This window comes from Balaenoptera ricei, chromosome 2 (assembly GCF_028023285.1).
Source record: "Balaenoptera ricei isolate mBalRic1 chromosome 2, mBalRic1.hap2, whole genome shotgun sequence".
Lineage (NCBI taxonomy): Eukaryota > Metazoa > Chordata > Mammalia > Artiodactyla > Balaenopteridae > Balaenoptera > Balaenoptera ricei.
In genome coordinates, this window is record NC_082640.1 from 104,868,490 (window position 1) to 104,891,610 (window position 23,121).

General features: G+C 38.0%; 1 protein-coding gene across 2 annotated transcripts in view; it reads left to right on the plus strand.

Moving 5' to 3' along the window:
* The window catches only part of GPR176 (G protein-coupled receptor 176), a 341,317-nt gene that overhangs the window by 133,115 nt on the left and 185,081 nt on the right, over positions 1–23,121 (plus strand). For both annotated transcript variants that reach the window (XM_059913664.1, XM_059913665.1), the window contains exons 5-7: positions 394–526; positions 7,598–7,784; positions 11,148–11,302. In XM_059913664.1, coding sequence (XP_059769647.1) covers positions 394–526; positions 7,598–7,784; positions 11,148–11,302 — 475 coding nt within the window. The remainder of the gene's footprint in view (positions 1–393; positions 527–7,597; positions 7,785–11,147; positions 11,303–23,121) is intronic.

A 23,121-nucleotide genomic window follows, 5' to 3' on the forward strand; every position in this document is an offset into this window, starting at 1 on the left:
AACCCGAAGAAAGTAGAGGCCTTGGCAAATTATATGATGAAGCATGAATCTTGGCTGAGGGGTGTGGTGCTCTGTAAGTGTCTTCTTAGGCCAAGGACACGGTAGCTGTTTCTCTTGGAGGCACAGAAGGCCATTGAGATGATGTTCATGTCTGCATTCTTTTTTAGCCACTTTCAGAATCTGACATCCTGGCAGCATGTTTTTTCCACCTACGGTGACATAAGATGTAATGATCCATGGACACAGACATCTTCTGATGAAATTAGGGTACTGTGACTTTGGTAGTGACATAATCCTTATAGCAAAGGCTCTGAGTTCACTGCCTGTTAACACTGATGAAACGTTTAAACACACAAGTCATAACTTGCTTGAAATTTTGTTTGTTTGTTTCAGGATATCAATGGATATTATAAAGGGAAACTTAGATGGAATTTCAAAACCAGCCTCAAATTCAAGAACACGTCATGGGAGCAGAGGTTCAAATGCTTCTTTGGAGGTGCTCTCACCGGAACCAGCATCCTTCAAGGTACTATGCTGTTTAGAAATGATATAAACTACTTCTTCTGATCTCTAGCAATTGATAAACCAAGGTTGTTGTTAACATCCCATTCTAAGGTTCATCTTTAAAGGGTGTGTTCTGGGAGCACTCATAGATTTCTTGAATTTTACTTTAGATCATTTAATGTGAAAATACTGTTTCCTTCTTTACCTTCTCTTTTTTTTCTTGAGGGGGAGTTATGGCTTATTTTTTCACGATTGTACTTTGTTAATGCTCATTTATTAACTTTTCTTCTTTCATAAGAAAGCTTAGTATTCCAACATCTGCTATGCCACCATTGACTCTTATTATGAAAAAGATTCAGTAATTTAAAAAATAGAGTTTGGATAAAACCCACATGGTATATGTTTAGTAGGTACATTACCTGGTCTCTTTTTCTTTTCTTAAAATATCTAAACTTGATGTTTTTTTAAAGAATCTGTTTTTCCCTCTGTGATGGGGGATAATTTATTTTAAGGTTGTGGGAAACAAAAATTTTGAAACTTATGGTGAAAAATTTTCTTTCAAGTTTGTGAATCCTTTCTCACTTCTTCTTTTGACTTATGGACTAGACTCTGCATTATGAAACTCTTAGAGTTTTTGTCTATCATGATTTAATGCTGGAAATAGAAAGCCTTCTAGACATTTCCAGCAGAAAGGGATTGAATACAAGAAATTCAGTTCCTCAAAAATCAATGGAAGGCCAGCGAAACCATGCGAGGGGACTTCCCTTGGATTCTTGGTTCCCAGGTCACACCACCATATCCAAAATCCAGAGATCTGAAAGCTGCTGCTTTGCTGTTGCTGCTTCTGACACTGCTACACATCCCTCAGAACCACAAAACTGGTGACTAGACATGCAGAGATGACTGCCTTTGATATTTCTTGTCAATTTCGCATCAGGAGCTTAGCAAGATGTCTTCTACCTCATTTCTGTGGTAAAACTTTTGTGCAGATGCACCTATTTGGATGAAACTAATATGCATCCAGAACCCAACCTGCAAGCAGCTTTGTAAAACACAGTTTCTAGCTTAGCTGTCTGTTTTGTTTCATCTAATCCTGCATCATTACTATACTGTGTGTTAACTCTTGTAGCATTGTAATAATTCTTGATATCTGGTGGGATGGTTCTTCCCACCATATTCTTTTCTAGGACTGTCCTAGCTATTCTTGGCTTTTTGTTGTTTTTATATTTTAGAACAGTTTTTCAAGTCCTGTGAAAAATACTGTTGGGGTTTTGATTAAAATTGCTTTGAATTTATAGATTAATTTGGAGAGAATTTCTAACTTTATGATATTAAATCTTCCCATCTATTAACATAGTATCTCATTGACTTTTTTGCTTCTAATTTAAAAGTTTTACATACTGTAAAATTCACTCTTTTCTGGTGTATAGTTCTGAGTTTGGCAAATGCGTAGAGTGATACTATCACAATCAAGATATAGAACAGTTCCATCCTTACCTCTCAAAAATTCCCTCATGCTGCCCCTTTATAAACAATCTCTCCTACTCTTAATCCCTGGAAACTCCTGATCTGTTCTCTGTCCCAATAGCTTTCCTTTTCCAGAAGGTTTAATTCCATTCCACATGAATGGAATTAAAAAAAAAATATGTAGCTTTTGCGTCTGGCTTTTGTCTGTTGACACAATGCATTTGAGACACATCTGTGTTGTTGCTTGTATCAGTAGTTCAAGCCTTTTTATTGCTAGTACTGTTCCATTGTGTGGGTAAACCACAGTTTGCTTATTCATTCCCCAGTCAGGAACATTTGGGTTATTTGCAGATTTTGGTGATTATGAATAAGGCTGCTGTAAATATTTGCATACTGATTTTGGGGGTGTGGTGGGAAATAGGTTTTTACTTCTCTTGGGTAAATACCTAGGAGTGGGATTGCTGGGTTGTATGGTAAGTGTATGTTTAACTATAAGAAACTGTCAAACTGTTTTCTATTCCCACCAGAAACGTATGAGAGTTCCAGCTGCTTTGCATCCTCACCAGCAGTTGATATTGTCAGTTTTTTTTCTTTAAGCCATTCTAATAGGTATACAGTAGTATCTCATTGTGGTTTTAACTCGAATTTCCTTGGTGACTAATAATGTTAAGTATATTTTTATGTGCTTATTTGCAATCCACATATCTTTTTTTGAAAGTGTATGTTCCAAAAAATTTTTTTTTTAATTGGGGTATAGTTGTTTTACAGTGTTGTGTTAGTTTCTACTGTACAGCGAAGTGGAGTTCCCTGTGCTATACAGCAGGTTCTCATTAGTTATCTATTTTATACATATTAGTGTATATATGTCAATCCCACTCTCCCAGTTGATCCCACCGCCCCCCACTTCCCCCCTTGGTGTCCATACGTTTGTTCTCTACATCTGTGGCTCTATTTCTGCCTTGCAAACCGGTTCATCTGTACCATTTTTCTAGATTCCACATATATGGGTTAATATACAATATTTGTTTTTCTCTTTCTGACTTACACTCTAAGTTGTGTTTGTTTACTTATTGTTGACTTTTGAGAGTTCTTTATATATTCTAGATAGAATTTTTTGTCAGATATATGATTTGCAAATATTTCCCCCCCGTCTGTAGCTTGACTTTTCATTCTTTTAACTGTCTTTTAAAGAGCATTTAAAATTTTAAGTGCAATTTATCAATTTTTTTTCTTTTGAGGATTGTGTTTTTTGGTTGTATCTAAGAACCCTTTGTCTAACCCAGATTCCCAAAGATTTTTTCCTATTTTTTTTTCTGAAAGTTTTATAGTTTTATGTTTTACACTTAGATACTTGTGGCCTCTCTTGTTGCCAGTGAGAAGGCTTTTGTAAACCCAATATTCATTCCAGTGTGGGTTGTCTAGTTTAGATATTTTTCTCTGGTCACTTTATTTTTTTTCCCTTTGTCTTTGGTATCTACTATTACTCACCTAGGTATGGACTTATTTATCTTTCTGGAGACTAGTACTTCTTCAATGTAAGGATTTGTATGTTTCTTTTTTTTCTTTTAAACTTCTTAGCCATTGTGTTTTCACATGTTTCAAATATTGCCTGCATTTTTTTTTCTATTTTGTCATCCTCAAAGTGCAGTTAAATGTCTGTTGAACCTTTCTCTTCTATCCTTCATATCTCTTAAAAAATTTTTTTTTAAATTCATTTATTTCTCTGTGCTTCATGCTGGGGAATTTTTAACATATATTTTCTAATTTTGGAATTCTTTCTTATACTATGTCAAATCTGCTCTTTAATCCATCCATTGAATTTTTAAGCTTAATGATGTATTTTTAATTTCTTAAAGTTCATTTTAGTTTATTTTCAAATCCATCTGTTCTTTGTAGTACCTTGATCTCGTGTTTTTGGGGTTCTTTTTTTATACCCATTAAAAATATTTATATGATTATCTTTATCAGCTTTTTAATATCTTAAGTTCTTTTGTTTATTCTGATTCTTGCTTATTATTGGTCATGTATTCATGGCTTTTGACCTTTTGGATTGTAAGTTTTAATTTTGGGAATTTTATGGAGCCTGATTTGAAACTGTACCTTCCAGAGCAAGTTTCTGTTTGCTTCTACCAAATGCCTCAGAGATATCACTGGCATGAATCTTTTTTTTTGTGCTAATTTTTCATCTTTAAGCATTCCAGAGCATATGAATAATATAAATTGGAATCCAAACCCACATGAAGCATTACCCTGTGGTTGTACATTCTCAGGGAAGACGATTTCCCACTTGGAACCCAGACACATTTTTTGTTTGTTTCCTGTGCTTTTGGATAGATGTATTTTTCTAGTCTACCCTCTCACCAAGGAGGCACCTTTTTGAGGGATCCAGCTTCATGGAGCAGGAGAGGGAAGGTTCCTCTCCATCTTGTCTTGCATGGTCCCAAGGCTTAGTTTCTTAGCTCTGTGTGGGTGTTAAAGCCCAAGCCCATAGCTTTCTGAGGCCAGCACATCCTCATTTGCCTGTCCTTGTTGCTTCTACCCCACCCCCACCAGGGCAGCTGCTTTAAGGATTTACAAGGTTCCTATTTCAGCTTTCAGTTTCCTTTTAATTTCTGTTCACTGGCAGTTTCCCTAGTGTTCTTGTGAACTTACCTATGTATTTGTAAGTAGATGGAAGGTTTCAGTTTATTCAGTTTTCCATATAGCCCAAACTGGAATCTGAAAACAATTTTAGATTCTTTAGTCTCAAGCTTTGTGATTATAAGCCTAAACTCTGGAGTCATGGTTCAAAATAGGCTCTGATGACCACATTTTATGTGATTTTGGGCAAACTACTTCAACTCCCTGTGCCAGTTTCCTCATCTGTTCAAAGGCGTAATAATACTATCCACCCCATAGGCATGTTTTGAGGATAAAATGAGATGAAATATCTACAGGTTTTAGAAGTGACTAGCACCTAGTAGGTATTCAATACATCTTAGCTAATTGGCCTCAATTCTTTAACCTAATTCGTCAGTCCTTCCCATGTTTTTATTCACAGGATTCAGTGTAAAGTCGGGCACATAGTAGGTATTCACATAATATGTGTTCAACAAATTTAGAATGACAGTTTTACCATTTTATGTAGGTAGGATAATATACAAAGACCTGACAAATTTTAGGGTAGCAAAGCATTAGTATTTCTGCTTACATATTCCTGGGTGGTGTTTTTTTTTAAAGCAGAAACTTGACAATATTGACACACATGCTTTAAAACATAGATTAATATTACTTCATTCAAGTCTTATTTAAAAGAAAAATATCAGCAATCACTTCAAGTCAGATTTTATTTGAACCCACTAAGCTATAGGTCAAACTCTAGCATATTTATTAACCAACAGGGACTTTGATACTTATATCAAAAGCAAGACTTCCTAAAAGTTGTGATTTATCTTAATCAAATTCATGGAAAATCAGTAAGTTTCACCTTAGGTTGGGGAAGTAAGCCACAGGTATGCTGCAGGTTGACTGCTGATTGCAAATGATTCAATGTCTATAAAACCTTATACATTGTCTAAATAATAAATCCTGGTATTTTGATTAATTTTATTGCTCATTTGTCTTTTATTAATTTCTTACCCCAAATTTCTGTATAGCAGAAAGTGAGTTTAAAATGCTAGAGTTTTAATGAAATTTCTGTAGTAGTGATATATTTCTCATTCTAAGAATTTTGGTTTATTTTTACTTCTGAATATTTTTCTTGAATGAGCCAATAGTTGCAATTGGTGTAAAAATCTCATGGCTTTCAGGTAGGGATCTAATTGCTAGGAAGGGTTTTTATAGGCTATTTACCTTTCCTGGACTAACATGGAGATATGAAGTGGGGGACACAGAGCAATGAAAAATGGAGATTGAATGTGGCTTTGAGAATGAAGAAGAAAGAAAAATCATACACTTAGGCCAAAGGGTAGAAGATCAGGAGGACTAGGAATAGAGAGGCCAGTGGGCAACGGGATGGGGGAGATGGTTGGTGCTAGTGGGGTGGAGAACTATGGGTAAAATTGTGAAATGGGCAATATTTGCCTTTTGTTCTCTAGTTTCATCTTTTTCTACCTCATTGCTTCCTGCTCATTCTAAGAGTTAGGATCACATGGGATGATATATGTGAAAGATCTTTGTGTATCCTGAAGTGTGGTATCCGAGTATGTTGCTAATGTCTACTTATGTTTCCCCTGTATAAAAACCCCTTCTCAGGGAAAGGTCAGCTAGATTCATTTATGCCAAGATATAAATTACTGACAAGGCTCGTGTGACCTCTCCTAGCAATTTCAGCATTTTCACAGAACTATATAGCCTTAAGGATTTACTGGACATTATGGAATTTTAGGCTTTACCCTGTCTTTGACAGAAGAATATTTTTCAACAGGGAACCTTCTTTAACACCTCCAAGATCACATAAAGTAAGCATTGTTTTGCGTAGTATAAATTGGGTCTCCACTAGTTTCATTCCATACTGGATCTGTTTTCTTCTCTGTTATATCCGGGTAGTAATGCCTGTATCATTGTGAGGCGTGAACGAGGTAGTGTGTCTAAAGTACTTAGCACAGGACCTGGCTAATAGTAATTCCTCAGTCAATGTTGGCTATGATTTTTATACCACTGGCTCAGCTCATTTCTGCTGGGGCTTATGTCCTAGTTCAGGTGAACATAGATGCTCGTGCAGTCCTGTATCCCTGGCAGTTTAATTCTTAGCACCGTCTACCTTCTGTCCTGGAGATTCACAAGGGGGCACAGATTACAGTGGTGGAGTGTGGACCATGAGCATAAAAGCCTCCAAGGGCTGACCCCTGAAGGGCTGGAGCAGACAGTCCCTCCGTTGGAGGGGAAAGGTAGTCCTCTCAGCAGTGGCTGACCCGCTGTCCCTGAGGTTTTGCCTCTCCCATGGGCTGTGTTCACCTCCACTGTGACTCTTATTGCCAAGCACAGCCCTCAGGGCCCTCTGATGCCTGTTTTTTCCTGGGGCAGCCATGGATGTCTTTTCTTGTTCTCTCTCAGGAAAACACAGCTGCACCAAACTGGTGTCTTCAAAATGAACTTGGCTAAAATGGAAAGAGAAACCAAAATGAAATAGAAAAACTGTGAATAGCGTAAAAATAAATTATTCAGCAAAGCACATGGTTCTGATTTGAAGAACTCCATTAGAAGCACGTCGCAGTTCAGCCTGTTCACTTTGCAGCTGTTCAATAGCCACGTGTGGCGAGTGGCTGTTGTATTAGACAGCCCAGCTCTAGACCCTTGACTCTCCATCTGAGGGTAAGCTCAGAGAGCAGGGGCCATCATGCTTCATCCCCAGAGCGTGGTAGAGAGCAGTTCTCTTTGGGACTGATTCCTGACCCTTCTCTATTATTGCTAGAAATTGCTGGAGAGTGGTGCATATTACTTTGGTGCAAATGTTATTAAATTTAATTGTGTATTTAAATTACATTTAATTAAGTGTCATATTTCTAGAATCATTTAATGCTACTATATATATGTATGTCCTCACATATACTTACACTAGAGTTAAAATAGTCTAGAAATTTAAAATTAAAAAAAATTTTTTTTTACTTTTACTTTTGAAAACTGTTTCTTTGGAAATAATTTTTAGGTTGATACTGCAATCAATTTGAACTCTGGTAAAGAGACCCACTCAGAAGACAGTAGTAATACAGAGGAAGGTAGAAACAGTAATGATGATAAAGGGGAGAACTACTCTGAGAAAATAAAACTGGCTGAAGAGGGACCAGATGAAGATTCGAACTTGGTTCAGCATCAGATAATCCCTGAATGTTCAGGTAGGATAATCACTTGGTGATTGGCTAATGATAATTACAGATGCTATAGTTAAAATATTAGAATTACATATTTTTTTTATCAGCTAAGTAGAAATAATAAAAAAATGAGACTTTTTTTGTGAGCAAGCGAATCACCAGTTTTCATTTATAAGAATATTAGCAGTTCTTAAATACACTTAGAAAAATAATAAAATATGTCATTTAATAAAATTGTTATTGTAGTCATTTTACATTAACCAAGTAGGAAGTATTTCTGCATTTTATGACATGATTTATTGATCTTTTTGAAAATTGTACAATAAAATATATCCTATAATTTATAAATGCCTTTTAAGGGATAATCCCATTTGATTTTAATAACTTTTGGATTTTAAGAGATTCCATTGTTTCATGGGTATTAATACTGGTATTAATTAATACTGGTCAGAGTGAATGAGAACAGCAGTTCTCAAAACATGGACTGAAAGAGCCCTGGGCCCTGAGACCCTTTTAGGAACTCTGCAAAGTCAAAACTACTTTCATCATAATACTGATATATCAGTGATATAATTCATTGTAATATTGAAATAATGCTGTTTGCCTTTTTGCCCACTGAATGGTTGGTTTCACTGATGGTACAAAAGCAATGGTGGGTAAAATTGCTGGTGCTTTAGCATGAATCAAGGCAATGAATGGCACCAAATTGTACGAATAGTCATTGTGTTCTTCAAGACCTGGCATGGGCAGAAAAAAGAAATAGCCAGTGTCACGCAAGAATGTCCTTGATGGAGCAGTAAAAAGTTTAAATTCTATTTAATCTTGACCTTTGAGTACACATCTTTTTAATATCCTGTGTGGTAAAATGGTAGGTACATATACAGCAATTCTGCTGTGTGCCAAAATGTGAAGTTTGTGTTGAGGAAAAGTACTGGTGTGATAATTTAAGTTGAGAGCTGAACTGGCTGCTTTTTAATGGGACACCATTTTTACTTGAAAGAATGAGTGACAGACCATCTATTATCATTCAGACTTAGATATTTGGCAGACATTTTTAAAAAAATGAAATGGGCCTGTTATTTCCAGGAAAACAACTGACAGTATTTTATGTCAATGATAAAATTTGAGCTTTCAAGTGAAAAATTAGAATCTTGGAAAATTTTTGTATGTCAACATGAGCTTTACAGCTTCCCAATACTTAGACTTTTCTGATAAAAATTGGTGACAATATTAACAAATGTGATTTTTTCATATTGTATACTGAAATGCATTAATATTTTGAAGGTCTGCATAATTCAGTGAACCACTATTTTCCAAATAATCAATGCAGGATAAAAGATCCATTCAACATGAAAGATAGATCCATGGATTTATGGAACAAATACAGAAAGCTCACTGATAGGGTTACAGGTTTCACATTACAACTAACCTTTAAGAAACTACCCCTTGTCCAGTTTTGATATTAGTATCAAGGAAGAATAGCCACAATTATCTGAAAAGGGTATTATATTTCTCCTCCCCTTTCCAACTACTGTACGAGGCCAAATTTTCTTCATATAGTCAATACTTTAACTGAAGCAACAGATTACAGTAGATTGACTTTGAAGCAGAGATGAGAATCCAGCTGTCTTCTATTAATCCAGATACTAAAAATTTAAAATATTGCCATTCTTCTCAATATTTTTTTTGGAAAATGTGGTTGTTATAAAAGTGTTATATTTATGTTAGCATGTAATTAGTAATACCATGTTTATTATTTTAAAATGAATAAATAAATACATATTTATAATATTTTTCAGTTTTGATTTCTAATATGGTAATTATCAGTAGATGTAACTCACATAAACAAAAGATACTTTGGGTTCTCCATAATTTATAAACTGTAAAGGGAAGCTGAGCTCATAAACTTTGTGAACTGCTGAGTTAGAGTATGTTTGGGATGAGATCAGCTCTCGGGCCAGGTGACTCAGGATTACAGTTATTAGGAAACAAGGTATTAGAGTTGAGATTAGCTATTGGCCCCATTTACAGTGTATTTGTTTATACTGTTTCCGTACTGCAAGAGTTACTTGAAAATGCCTGCTGGATAGACCACCCATGTACAATGGGGCCTGAGAATGCTAGGGCTGGTGGTTGGGAATTAGAACTAGAGGCTGTTGCATTTGACGTGCATGAGTCATATGATTTGTAGAGTCTCCTTATTAGTAAGATTAGTATTGTTTTTAGATAAGCTTATTCTCTCTAAACATATCTCCTTTTCCTTTAAGAGGAAGTGATATACATTATAGGGAAACATCACTGGGCTCTGTATTTTCAAAAGTTGCAAAACTTGGCTTTTCTTTGCATAATATGCCATTTCTAATGATCTAAGCTGGGGTGGCTGAGACTTTAGAATTTGAGCATTTATGCTCATTGCCAGATTATCATCTTTCATCAGACCTTACAGAGGAAGTATCTCCTGGTGGTGAAGAGCTTTGGCTCTGCAGTCAGACAGATCGGGTGGAAACTGACTCTGGCATTTACTAGTTATAAGATGATATATCTTGGACATATATGTAACTCAGTTACAGTATACCATCTTGCTGGTTTATGGTGAAGATTACATGAGATAATCAATGTAAAAAAGCACTTAAGACTGTGCCTATCAGGTAACTCTATAAATGTTAGCTGCTATTATGAATATTATCATTAATCATAATGATAATGATAATTATTAATATTATTCATAATGATAAGTTAAAACTTGAATGACGGAAGTTCTAAAGAGTTCCTAATTTCAAATAAGTTACTATCAATTATCCACAATTCAAGAACATTTTTAGGTACTTCAGGAAAATAGAACAAATGGGAGAGGCATAGATTAAAGGTGTTAAGATACACTGTACTTTTCTGAATTTGTTTCTAACACGTTGGAATCACTCTGTGTCTCTATGACATGCTACATTTTACTGTAGCTATTTGTGTACATGACTTCTCTTTCAGTTAGTCTGAAGCAGCTTTAGGATAGGGTCTTTGTCTTATTGTTTATTTGTTAGTTATGAATATAGAAAGTATAGCAGAATGAAGGAGAAAGAATTTGGGATTTAAAATCATACGAGATCCACTTCTGAATTCAGTGCTATAATTTATTAGCTATTTGAAAGGACCCAGTTATCTCAACCGTAAAATAGACGTAAATGTCTATTTCACAGGGTTGTTAGATAATTATATGAAAAAAATATGTGAAAGCACCTTGTAAACCAAGATGCATGACACCAGTGTTAGTTATTACCATCAGCCATAAACATTTGTTGAATGAAAGAACAAATAGTAAAAACAAAACGAGAAGAAAAAGGCTTTATGATTGTACTAAACTTCAAGCTCATTCCTACTTTCAACATAATATAGATGAATCCGAATTAAAAGAATTAGATTCTCAACTTCAAGACGCTATTCAGAAGATGAAGAGGCTTGATAAGATATTGGTGAAGAGACAACACAGAGAAAAAGAAATCCAGCAGCAAGGTCTAGAGATGAGAATAAAGCTGTGGGAAAAACTTAAGGTAAGAATTGTATAATCTTATGCTGACATGTGAGAAACAACTTCCTCTAAGATGAGTAAGAAAAGCATGGACTCTGGTAGTGTTAGTGTGGTCTGCCTTAATTTATTTTGTGGAGGTAGGGCAGTGGTGTGTATATGTGTGTGTATGGGGCAGGGCGGTAGTGAGGGAGATAGTTTTCTGGAACTGGAAAAGGTGACTTTGCAGGATTCCGGATTTCAGGCACTGCACTGGGCATGTTCATTCCCCATGGACAGTGCACAGTGTTCATTCCCCATAGGCCTCTGGCACCAGTGTCAGGCCTGGGTCCTCCATCTCTGGAATAGAAAGGGATCTGGTGCCTACCTTCATCAAGTATATATGTCTGCTTTTTCTTCAGCGAGCTTACAATTTGGACATAAGTACACAAATACACAAAAATTTAACCCCCCTGGTTACCATTATTATTTGAGTAAACTTTTGTGACAGACACGCAGGGAGTTTACTATTTCACATGCTGGTCAGGCTGTCTTTGGGGAGCTGTAAAATGCTTGTGGCCTGTGACCATGCTATATTTGCTTCTGTCTCAATGAACTCTCCTTGGCCTTCTTGGACCTTTTATTCTCTGTGGTACTGAGGGGCGGAAGTTGACCACATGTTGGCACTGACTTGATGCATAGCCATTGGCTCATATTTGAACTTTGCCCCTCAAAGGAGAGCACTTTTAATGTAAGGAACATTATAATAACAGATTGGTTTTTTTTTTTTTTAAGTGGACATTTATTTATTGCAGAAGTGGGATTACAACAAATGGATGGGCTAATTAAATAGTGCAGGGACAGAAGATAAATTTAGCTTACTTTGATCTCGCATCAAAGTCAAAATTAAACTCTGGGTGGGGTCACCAAGTGTGCAAGCCAAAACTATAAATGCTTTTTTTTTTCCTTTTTGAATTTTATTTTATTTATTTTTTTATACAGCAGGTTCTTATTAGTCATCCATTTTATACACATCAGTGTATACATGTCAATTCCAGTCTCCCAATTCATCACACCACCACCACCACCCCCCGCTGTTTTCCCCCATTGGTGTCCATATGTTTGCTCCCTACATCTGTGTCTCTATTTCTGCCCTGCAAACCGGTTCATCTGTACCATTTTTCTAGGTTCCACATATATGTGTTAATATACGATATTTGTTTTTCTCTTTCTGACTTACGTCACTCTGTATGGCAGTCTCTAGATTCATCCACGTCTCTACAAATGACCCAATTTCGTTTCTTTTTATGGCTGAGTAATATTCCATTGCATATATGTACCACATCTTCTTTATCCATTCGTCTGTCGATGGGCATTTAGGTTGCTTCCATGACCTGGCTATTGTAAATAGCACAGCAATGAACATTGGGGTGCATGTGTCTTTTTGAGTTATGGTTTTCTCTGGGTATATGCCCAGTAGTGGGATTGCTGGGTCATATGGTAATTCTATTTTTAGTTTTTTAAGGAACCTCCATACTGTTCTCCATAGTGGCTGTATCAATTTACATTCCCACCAACAGTGCAAGAGGGTTCCCTTTTCTCCACACCCTCTCCAGCATTTGTTGTTTGTAGATTTTCTGATGATGGCCATTCTGACTGGTGTGAGATGATATCTCATTGTAGTTTTGATTTGCATTTATCTAATGATTAATGATGTTCAACATTCTTTCATGTGTTTGTTGGCCATCTGTATGTCCTCTTTGGAGAAATGTCTGTTTAGGTCTTCTGCCCATTTTTTGATTGGGTTGTTTGTTTTTTTAATATTGAGCAGCATGAGGTGTTTATATATTTTGGAGATTAATCCTTTGTCCGTTGATTCGTTTGCAAATATTTTTTCCCATTCTGAGGGTTGTCTTTTCGTCTTGTTTGTAGTTTCCTTTGCTTTGCAAAAGCTTTTAAGTTTCATTAGGTCCCATTTGTTTATTTTTGTTTTTATTTCCATTACTCTAGGAGGTGGATCTAAAAAAATCTTGCTGTGATTTATGTCAAAGAGTGTTCTTCCTATGTTTTCCTCTAAGGGTTTGACAGTGTCTGGTATACATTTAGGTCTTTAATCCATTTTGAGTTTATTTTTTGTGTATAGTGTTAGGGAGTGTTCTAATTTCATTCTTTTACATGTAGCTGTCCAGTTTTCCCAGCACCACTTATTGAAGAGACTGTCTTTTCTCCATTGTATATCCTTGCCTCCTTTGTCATAGATTAGTTGACCGTAGGTGTGTGAGTTTATCTCTGGGCTTTCTATCCTGTTCCATTGATCTATATTTCTGTTTTTGTGCCAGGACCATATTGTCTTGATTACTGTAGCTTTGTAGTATAGTCTGAAGTCAGGGAGTCTGATTTCTCCAGCTCCGTTTTTTTCCCTCAAGACTGCTTTGGCTATTCAGGGTCTTTTGTGTCTCCATACGAATTTTAAGATTTTTTTGTTCTAGTTCTGTAAAAAATGCCATTGGTAGTTTGATAGGGATTGCATTGAATCTGTAGATTGCTTTGGGTAGTATAATGATTTTCACAAAATTGATTTTTCCAATCCAAGAACATGGAATATCTCTCCATCTGTCGGTATCATCTTTAATTTCTTTCAACAGTGTCTTATAGTTTTCTGCATACAGGTCTTTTGTATTCCTAGGTAGTTTTATTCCTAGGTATTTTGTTCTTTTTGTTGCAATGGTAAATGGGAGTGTTTCCTTAATTTCTATTTCAGATTTTTCATCATTAGTGTATAGGAATGCAAGAGAATTCTGTGCATTAATTTTGTATCCTGCAACTTTACCAAATTCATTGATTAGCTCTAGTAGTTTTCTGGTGGCATCTTTAGGATTCTCTATGTATAGTATCATGTCATCTGCAAACAGTGACAGTTTTACTTCTTTTCCAATTTGTATTCCTTTTATTTCTTTTTCTTCTCTGATTGCTGTGGCTAGGACTTCCAAAACTATGTTGAATAATAGTGGTGAGAGTGGACATCCTTGCCTTGCTCCTGATCTTAGAGGAAATGCTTTCAATTTTTCACCATTGAGAATGATGTTTGCTGTGGGTTTGTCGTATATGGCCTTTATTATGTTGAGGTAGGTTCGCTCTATGCCCACTTTCTGGAGAGTTTTTATCATAACTGGCTGTTGAATTTTGTCAAAAGCTTTTTCTTCATCTATTGAGATGATCATATGGTTTTTATTCTTCGGTTTGTTAATATGGTGTATCACATTGATTGATTTGCGTATATTGAAGAATCCTTGCATCCCTGGGATAAATCCCACTTGATCATGGTGTATGATCCTTTTAATGTGTTGTTGGATTCTGTTTGCTAGTATTTTGTTGAGGATTTTTGCATCTATATTCATCAGTGATATTGGTCTGTAATTTTCTTTTTGTGTAGTATCTTTGTCTGGTTTTGGTATCAGGGTACTGGTGGCCTCATAGAATGAGTTTGGGAGTGTTCCTTCCTCTTCAATTTTTGGAAGAGTTTCAGAAGGATGGGTGTTAGCTCTTCTCTAAATGTTTGATAGAATTCACCTGTGAAGCCATCTGGTTCTAGACTTTCGTTTGTTGGAAGATTTTTGTTGGAAGCAATTTCATTGCTTGTGATTGGTCTGTTCATATTTTCTGTTTCTTCCTGGTTCAGTCTTGGAAGGTTATACCTTTCTAAGAATTTGTCCATTTCTTCCAGGTTGTCCATTTTTTTGGCATATATTTGTTTGTAGTAATCTCTTATAATCCTTTGTATTTCTTCAGTGTCAGTTGTGATTTCTCCTTTTTCATTTCTAATTTTACTGATTTGAGTCCTCTCCCCATTTTTCTTGAAGAGTCTGACTAATAGTTTATCAGTTTTGTTTATCTTCTCAAAGAACCAGCTTTTAGTTTTATTGATCTTTGCTATTGTTTTCTTTGTTTCTGTTTCATTTATTTCTGCTCTGCTCTTTATGATTTCTTTCCTGCTGCTAACTTTGGGTTTTGTTCTTCTTTCTCTAGTTCCTTTAGGTGTAATGTTAGATTCTTTCTTTGAGATTTTTCTTGTTTCTTGAGGTAGGTTTGTATAGCTATAAACTCCCCTCTTAGAACTGCTTTTGCTGCATCCCATAGGTTTTGGATCATTGTGTTTTCATTGTCATTTTTCTCTAGGTATTTTTTGTTTTCCTCTTTGATGTCTTGGTTATTTAGTAACATATTGTTTAGCCTCCATGTGTTTGTGCTTTTTACGTTTTTTTTCCCCTGTAATTGATTTCTAATCTCATAGCGTTGTGGTCAGAAAAGATGCTTGATATGATTTCAGTTTTCTTAAATTTACTGAGGCTTGATTTGTGACCCAAGATGTGATCTATCCTGGAGAATGTTCCATGCACACTTGAGAAGAAAGTTTAATCTGTGGTTTTTGGACAGAATGTCCTATAAATATCAGTTAAATCTATGTGCTCTATTGTGTCATTTAAAGCTTGGGTTTCCTTATTAATTTTCTGTTTGGATGATCTGTCCATTGGTGTAAGTGAGGTGTTAAAGTCCCCCACTATTATTGAGTTACTGTCGATTTCCTCTTTTAGAGTTGTTAGCAGTTGCCTTATGTATTGAGGTGCTCCTATGTTGGGTGCATATATATTTATAACTGTTATATCTTCTTCTTGGATTGACCCCTTGATCATTGTGTAGTGTCCTTCTTTGTCTCTTGTAACATTGTTTATTTTAAAGTCTATTTTATCTGATATGAGTATTGCTACTCCAGCTTTCTTTTGATTTCCATTTGCCTGGAATATCTTTTTCCATCCCCACACTTTCAGTCTGTATGTGTCCCTAGGTCTAAAGTGGGTCTCTTGTAGACAGCATATATATAGGTCTTGTTTTTGTACCCGTTCAGCAAGCCTGTGTCTTTTGGTTGGAGCATTTAATCCATTCACATTTAAGGTAATTATCGATATTTATGTTCCTATTACCATTTTCTTAATGGTTTTGGGTTTGTTTTTGTAGGTCCTTTTCTCCTCCTGTGTTTACCACTTAGAGAAGTTCCTTTAGCATTTGTTGTAGAAATGGTTTGGTGGTGCTGAATCTTCTTAGCTTTTGCTTGTCTGTAAAGCTTTTGATTTCTCCATCGAATCTGAATGAGATCCTTGCCGGCTCGAGTAATCTTGGTTGTAGGTTCTTCCCTTTCATCACTTTAAGTATATCATGCCACTCCCTTCTGGCTTGTAGAGTTTCTGCTGAGAAATCAGCTGTTAACCTTATAGGAGTTCCCTTGTATGTTATTTGTCGTTTTTCCCTTGCTGCTTTCAATAATTTTTCTTTGTCTTTAATTTTTGCCAATTTGATTACTGTGTGTCTCGGCGTGTTTCTCCTTGGGTTTATCCTGTATGGGACTCGCTGCACTTCCTGGACTTGGGTGGCTATTTCCTTTCCCATGTTAGGGAAGTTTTCAACTATAATCTCTTCAAATATTTTCTCGGGTCCTTTCTCTCTTCTCCTTCTTGGACCCCAATAATGTGAATATTGTTGCATTTAATGTTGTCCCAGATGTCTCTTAGGCTGTCTTCATTTCTTTTCATTCTTTTTTCTTTATTCTGTTCCGCAGCAGTGAATTCCACCATTCTGTCTTCCAGGTCACTTATCCATTCTTCTGCCTCGGTTATTCTGCTATTGATTCCTTCTAGTGTAGTTTTCATTTCAGTTATTGTGTTGTTCATCTCTGTTTGTTCTTTAGTTCGTCTAGGTCTTTGTTAAACATTTCTTGCATCTTCTCGATCTTTGCCTCCATTCTTTTTCCAAGGTCCTGGATCATCTTCACTATCATTATTCTGAATTCTTTTTCTGGAAGGTTGCCTATCTTCAGTTCATTTAGTTGTTTTTCTGGGGTTTTATCTTGTTCCTTCATCTGGTACATAGCCCTCTGCCTTTTCATGTTGTGTATCTTTCTGTGAATGTGGTTTTTGTTCCACAGGCTGCAGGATTGTAGTTCTTCTTGTTCTGCTGTCTGCCCTCTGGTGGATGAGCTATCTAAGAGGCTTGTGCAAGTTTCCTGATGGGAGGGACTGGTGGTGGGTAGAGCTGACTGTTGCTCTGATGGGCAGATCTCAGTAAAACTTTAATCCGCTTGACTGCTGATTGGTGGGACTGGGTTCCCTCCCTGTTGGTTGTTTGGCCTGAGGGGACCCAACACTGGAGCTTACCTGGGCTCTTTGGTGGGGCTAATGGTAGACTTTGGGAGGGCTCACGCCAAGGAGTACTTCCCAGAACTTCTGCTGTCAGTGTCCTTGTCCTCACAGTGACACACAGCCACCCCCTGCCTCTGCAGGAGACCCTCCAACACTAGCATGTAGGTCTGGTTCAGTTTCCTATGGGGCCAGTACTCCTTCCCCTGGGTCCCGATGAGCATACTACTTTGTGTGTGCCCTCCAAGAGTGAAGTCTCTGTTTCCCCCAGTCCTGTCGAAGTCCTGCAATCAAATCCCACTAGCCTTCAAAGTCTGATTGTCTAGGAATTCCTGCTTCTGTTGCCGGACCCCCAGATTGGGACGCCTGATGTGAGGCTCAGAACCTTCACTCCAGTGGGTGGACTTCTGTGGTATAAGTGTTCTCCAGTTTGTGAGTCACGCACCCAGCAGATATGGGATTTGATTTTATTGTGATTGCGCCCCTCCTACCATCTCACTGTGGCTTCTCCTTTGTCTTTGGATGTGGGGTATCTTTTTGGTGAGTTCCAGTGTCTTCCTGTCGATGATTTTTCAGCAGTTAGTTGTAATTCTGGTGTTCTTGTAAGAGGGAGTGAGAGCACGTGCTTCTACTCCGCATCTTGAACCAATCTCTCTTAACATCTTTATTGGAGTATAATTGGTTTACAATGGTGTGTTAGTTTATGCTTTATAACAAAGTGAATCAGCTATACGTATACATATATCCCCATATCTCTCCCCTCTTGCATCTCCCTCCCTCCCACCCTTCCTATCCCACCCTTCTAGGTGGTCACAAAGCACCAAGCTGATCTCCCTGTGCCATGCGGCTGCTTCCCACTAGCTATAGGCTTTACATTTGGTAGTGTATATATGTCCATGCCACTCTCTCACTTTGTTCCAGCTTACCCTTCCCCCTCCCCGTGTCCTCAAGTCCATTCTCTAGTAGGTCTGCATCTTTATTCCCCTCCTGCCCCTAGGTTCTTCATGACCATTCTTTATTTTTTTTTTTAGATTCCATATATATGTATTAGCATACGGTATTTGTTTTTCTCTTTCTGACTTACTTCACTCTGTATGACAGACTCTAGGTCCCTCCACCTCACTACAAATAACTCAATTTCGTTTCTTTTTATGGCTGAGTAATATTCCATTGTATATATGTGCCACATCTTCTTTATCCATTCATCTGTCGATGGACACTTAGGTTGCTTCCATGTCCTGGCTATTGTAAATAGAGCTGCAGTGAACATTGTGGTACATGACTCTTTTTGAATTATGGTTTTCTCAGGGTATATGCCCAGTAGTGGGATTGCTGGGCTGTATGGTAGTTCTATTTCTAATTTTTTAAGGAACCTCCATACTGTTCTCCATAGTGGCTGTATCAATTTACATTCCCACCAACAGTACAAGAGTGTTCCCTTTTCTCCACACCCTCTCCAGCATTAATTGTTTGTAGATTTTTTGATGATGGCCATTCTGACTGGTGTGAGATGATATCTCATTGTAGTTTTGACTTGCATTTATCAAATGATCAATGATGTTCAACATTCTTTCATGTGTTTGTTGGCCATCTGTATGTCCTCTTTGGAGAAATGTCTATTTAGGCCTTCTGCCCATTTTTGCCCACTGGTGAAAGTGGGGTGTTAAAGTCCCCTACTATGATTGTGTTACTGTCGATTTCCCCTTTTATGGCTGTTAGTATTTGCCTTATGTATGGAGGTGCTCCTATGTTGGGTGCATAAATATTTACAATTGTTATACCTTCTTCTTGGATCGATCCCTTGATCATTATATAGTGTCCTTCTTTGTCTCTTGTAATAGTCTTTATTTTAAAGTCTATTTTGTCTTATATGAGAATTGCTGCTCCAGCTTTCTTTTGATTTCCATTTGCATGGAATATCTTTTTCCATCCCCTCACTTTCAGTCTGTATGTGTCCCTAAGTCTGAAGTGGGTCTCTTGTAGACAGCATATATACGGGTCTTGTTTTTGTATCCATTCAGCCAGTCTGTGTTTTTTGGTGGGAGCATTTAATCCATTTACATTTAAGGTAATCATCGATATGTATGTTCCTATTCCCATTTTCTTAAATGTTTTGGGTTTGTTATTTTAGGTGTTTGCCTTCTCTTGTGTTTCTTGCCTAGAGAAGTTCCTTTAGCATTTGTTGTAAAGCTGGTTTGGTGGTGCTGAACTCTCTCAGCTTTTGCTTGTCTGTAAAGGTTTTAATTTCTCCATCAAATCTGAATGAGATCCTTGCTGGGTAGAGTAACCTTGGTTGTAGGTTTTTCTCCTTCATGACTTTAAGTATATCCTGCCACTCCCTTCTGGCTTGCAGAGTTTCTGCTGAAAGATCAGCTGTTAACCTTATGGGGATTCCCTTGTGTGTTATTTGTTGTTTTTCCCTTGCTGCTTTTAATATGTTTTCTTTATATTTAATTTTTGATAGTTTGATTAGTATGTGTCTTGGCGTGTTTCTCCTTGGATTTATCCTGTATGGGACTCTCTGTGCTTCCAGGACTTGATTAACTACTTCCTTTCGCATATTAGGGAAGTTTTCAACGATAATCTCTTCAAATATTTTCTCAGTCCCTTTGTTTTTCTCTTCTTCTTCTGGGACCCCTATAATTAGAATGTTGGTGTGTTTAATGTTGTCCCAGAGGTCTCTGAGACTGTTGTCAGTTCTTTTCATTCTTTTTTCTTTATTCTGCTCTGCAGTACTTATTTCCACTATTTTATCTTCCAGGTCACTTATCTGTTTTTCTGCCTCAGTTATTCTGCTATTGATCCCTTCTAGAGTATTTTTAATTTCATTTATTGTGTTTTTCATCATTGCTTGGTTCCTCTTTAGTTCTTCTACGTCCTTGTTAAATGTTTCTTGCATTTTGTCTATTCTATTTCCAAGATTTTGGATCATCTTTACTATCATTATTCTGAATTCTTTTCCAGGTAGACTGCCTATTTCCTCTTCATTTGTTAGGTCTGGTGGGTTTTGACCCTACTCCTTCATCTGCTGTGGTTTTTCTGTCTTCTCATTTTGCTTATCTTACTGTGTTTGGGGTCTCCTTTTCCCAGGCTGCAGGTTCGTAGTTCCCGTTGTTTTTGGTATCTGTCCCCAGTGGCTAAGGTTGGTTCAGAGGGTTGTGTAGGCTTCCTGGTGGAGGGGAATAGTGCCTGTGTTCTGGTGGATGAGGCTGGATCTTGTCTTTCTGGTGGGCACATCCACGTCTAGTGGTGTGTTTTGGGGTGTCTGTGGCCTTATTATGATTTTAGGCAGCCTCTCTGCTAATGGATGGGGCTGTTTTCCTGTCTTGCTAGTTGTTTGGCATAGGGTGTCCAGCACTGTAGCTTGCTGGTCGTTGAGTGAAGCTGGGTCTTGATGTTGAGATGGAGATCTGTGAGAGATTTTTGCCGTTTGGTGTTACGTGGAGCTGAGAGGTCTCTTGTGGACCAGTGTCCTGAAGTTGGCTCTCCCACCTCAGAGGCACAGCCCTGATGCCTGGCTGGAGCACCAAGAGCCTTTCATCCACACGGATCGGAATAAAAGGGAGAAAAAGTAGAAAAAGAGAAAGAAAGAGGATAAAATAAAATAAAGCTATTATAATAAAAAATAAAAGAAATTATTAAGAAAAAATTTATTAAGAAAAAAATTTTTTAAATTTTTTAAAATAAATTTATTAATTTTTTAAAATAAAAAATAAAATTATTAAGAAAAATTTTTTTTAATTTTTTAAAATAAAAAATAAGGAAAAAATTATTAAGAAAAAATTTATTAAGAGAAAAATTTTTTAAGTAAAAAACAAAACAAAAAAACGGACGGACCGAACCCTGGGACAAATGGTGAAGGCAAAACTATACAGACAAAATCTCACCCAGAAGCATACACATATACACTCACAAAAAAAGGAAAAGGGGAAAAATTAATATATCCTGCTCCCAGAGTCCACCTCCTGAATTTCGGATGATTTGTTGTCTATTCAGGTATTCAACAGATGCAGGTACATCAAGTTGTTTGTGGAGCTTTAATCCGCTGCTTCTGAGGCTGCTGGGAGAAATTTCCCTTTCTCTTCTTTGTTCATACAGCTCCCGGGGTTCAGCTTTGGATTTGGACCTGCCTCTGCATGTAGGTCGCCTGAGGGCGTCTGTTCTTCGCTCAGACAGGACGGGGTTAAAGGAGCAGCTGATTCGGGGGCTCTGGCTCACTCAGGCGCGGGGGAGGGAGGGGTATGGATGCGGGGCGAGCCTGTGGCGGCAGAGGCCGGCGTGACATTGCAGCAGCCTGAGGCACACCGTGCATTCTCCTGGGGAAGTTGTCCCTGGATCATGGGATCCTGGTGGTGGCGGGCTGCACCGGCTCCCGGGAGGGGCGGTGTGGAGAGTGACCTGTGCTCGCACACAGGCTTCTTGGTGGCGGCAGCAGCAGCCTTAGCGTCTCATGCCCGTCTCTGGGGTCCGCACTGATAGCCGTGGCTCACGCCCGTCTCTGGAGCTCATTTAGGCGGCACTCTGAATCCCCTTTCCTTGTGCACGGCGAAACAAAGAGGCAAGAAAAAGTCTCTTGCCTCTTCGGCAGCTGCAGACTTTTTCCCGGACTTCCTCCCGGCTAGCTGTGGTGCGCTAACCCCTTCAGGCTGTGTTCACCCGCCAACCCCAGTCCTCTCCCTGGGATCCGACCAAAGCCCGAGCCTCAGCTCCCAGCCCCCACCCGCCCAGGTGGGTGAGCAGACAAGCCTCTCGGGCTGGTGAGTGCTGCTCGGCACCGATCCTCTGTGCGGGGATCTCTCTGCTTTGCCCTCCGCACCCCTGTGGCTGCGCTCTCCTCCGTGGCTCTGAAGCTTCCCCCCTCTGCCACCCACAGTCTCCGCCCTCGAAGGGGCTTCCTAGTGTGTGGAAACTTTTCCTCCTTCCCAGCTCCCTCCCACTGGTGCGGGTCCCGTCCCTATTCTTTTGTCTCTGTTATTTCTTTTTTCTTTTGCCCTACCCAAGTACGTGGGGGAGTTTCTTGCCTTTTGGGAGGTCTGACGTCTGCTGCCAGCATTCAGTGGGTGTTCTGTAGGAGCAGTTCCACGTGTAGATGTATTTCTAATGTATCTGTGGGAAGGAAGGTGATCTCCACGTCTTACTCTTCTGCCATCTTGCCCAGACCCCCCCTTCTGCCCATTTTTGGATTGGGTTTTTTTTTTTTTTTGATATTGAGCTGCATGTGCTGCTTGTAAATTTTGGAGGTTATCTTGTCATTGCTTCATTTGCAAATATTTGCTCCCAGTCTGTGGGTTGTCTTTTCGTCTTGTTTATGGTTTCCTTTGCTGTTCAAAAGCTTTTAAGCTTAATTAGGTCCCATTTGTTTATTTTTGTTTTTATTTCCATTTCTCTAGGAGGTGGGTCAAAAAGGATCTTGCTGTGATTTATGTCATACAGTGTTCTGCCTGTGTTTTCCTCTAAGAGTTTGATAGTGTCTGGCGTACATTTAGGTCTTTAATCCGTTTTGAGTTTATTTTTGTGTATGGTGTTAGGGAGTGTTCTAATTTCATTCTTTTACATGTAGCTGTGCAGTTTTCCCAGCACCACTTATTGAAGGGGCTGTCTTTTCTCCATTGTATATTCTTGCCTCCTTTATCAAAAATAAGGTGACCATGTGTGTGTGGGTTTATCTCTGGGTTTT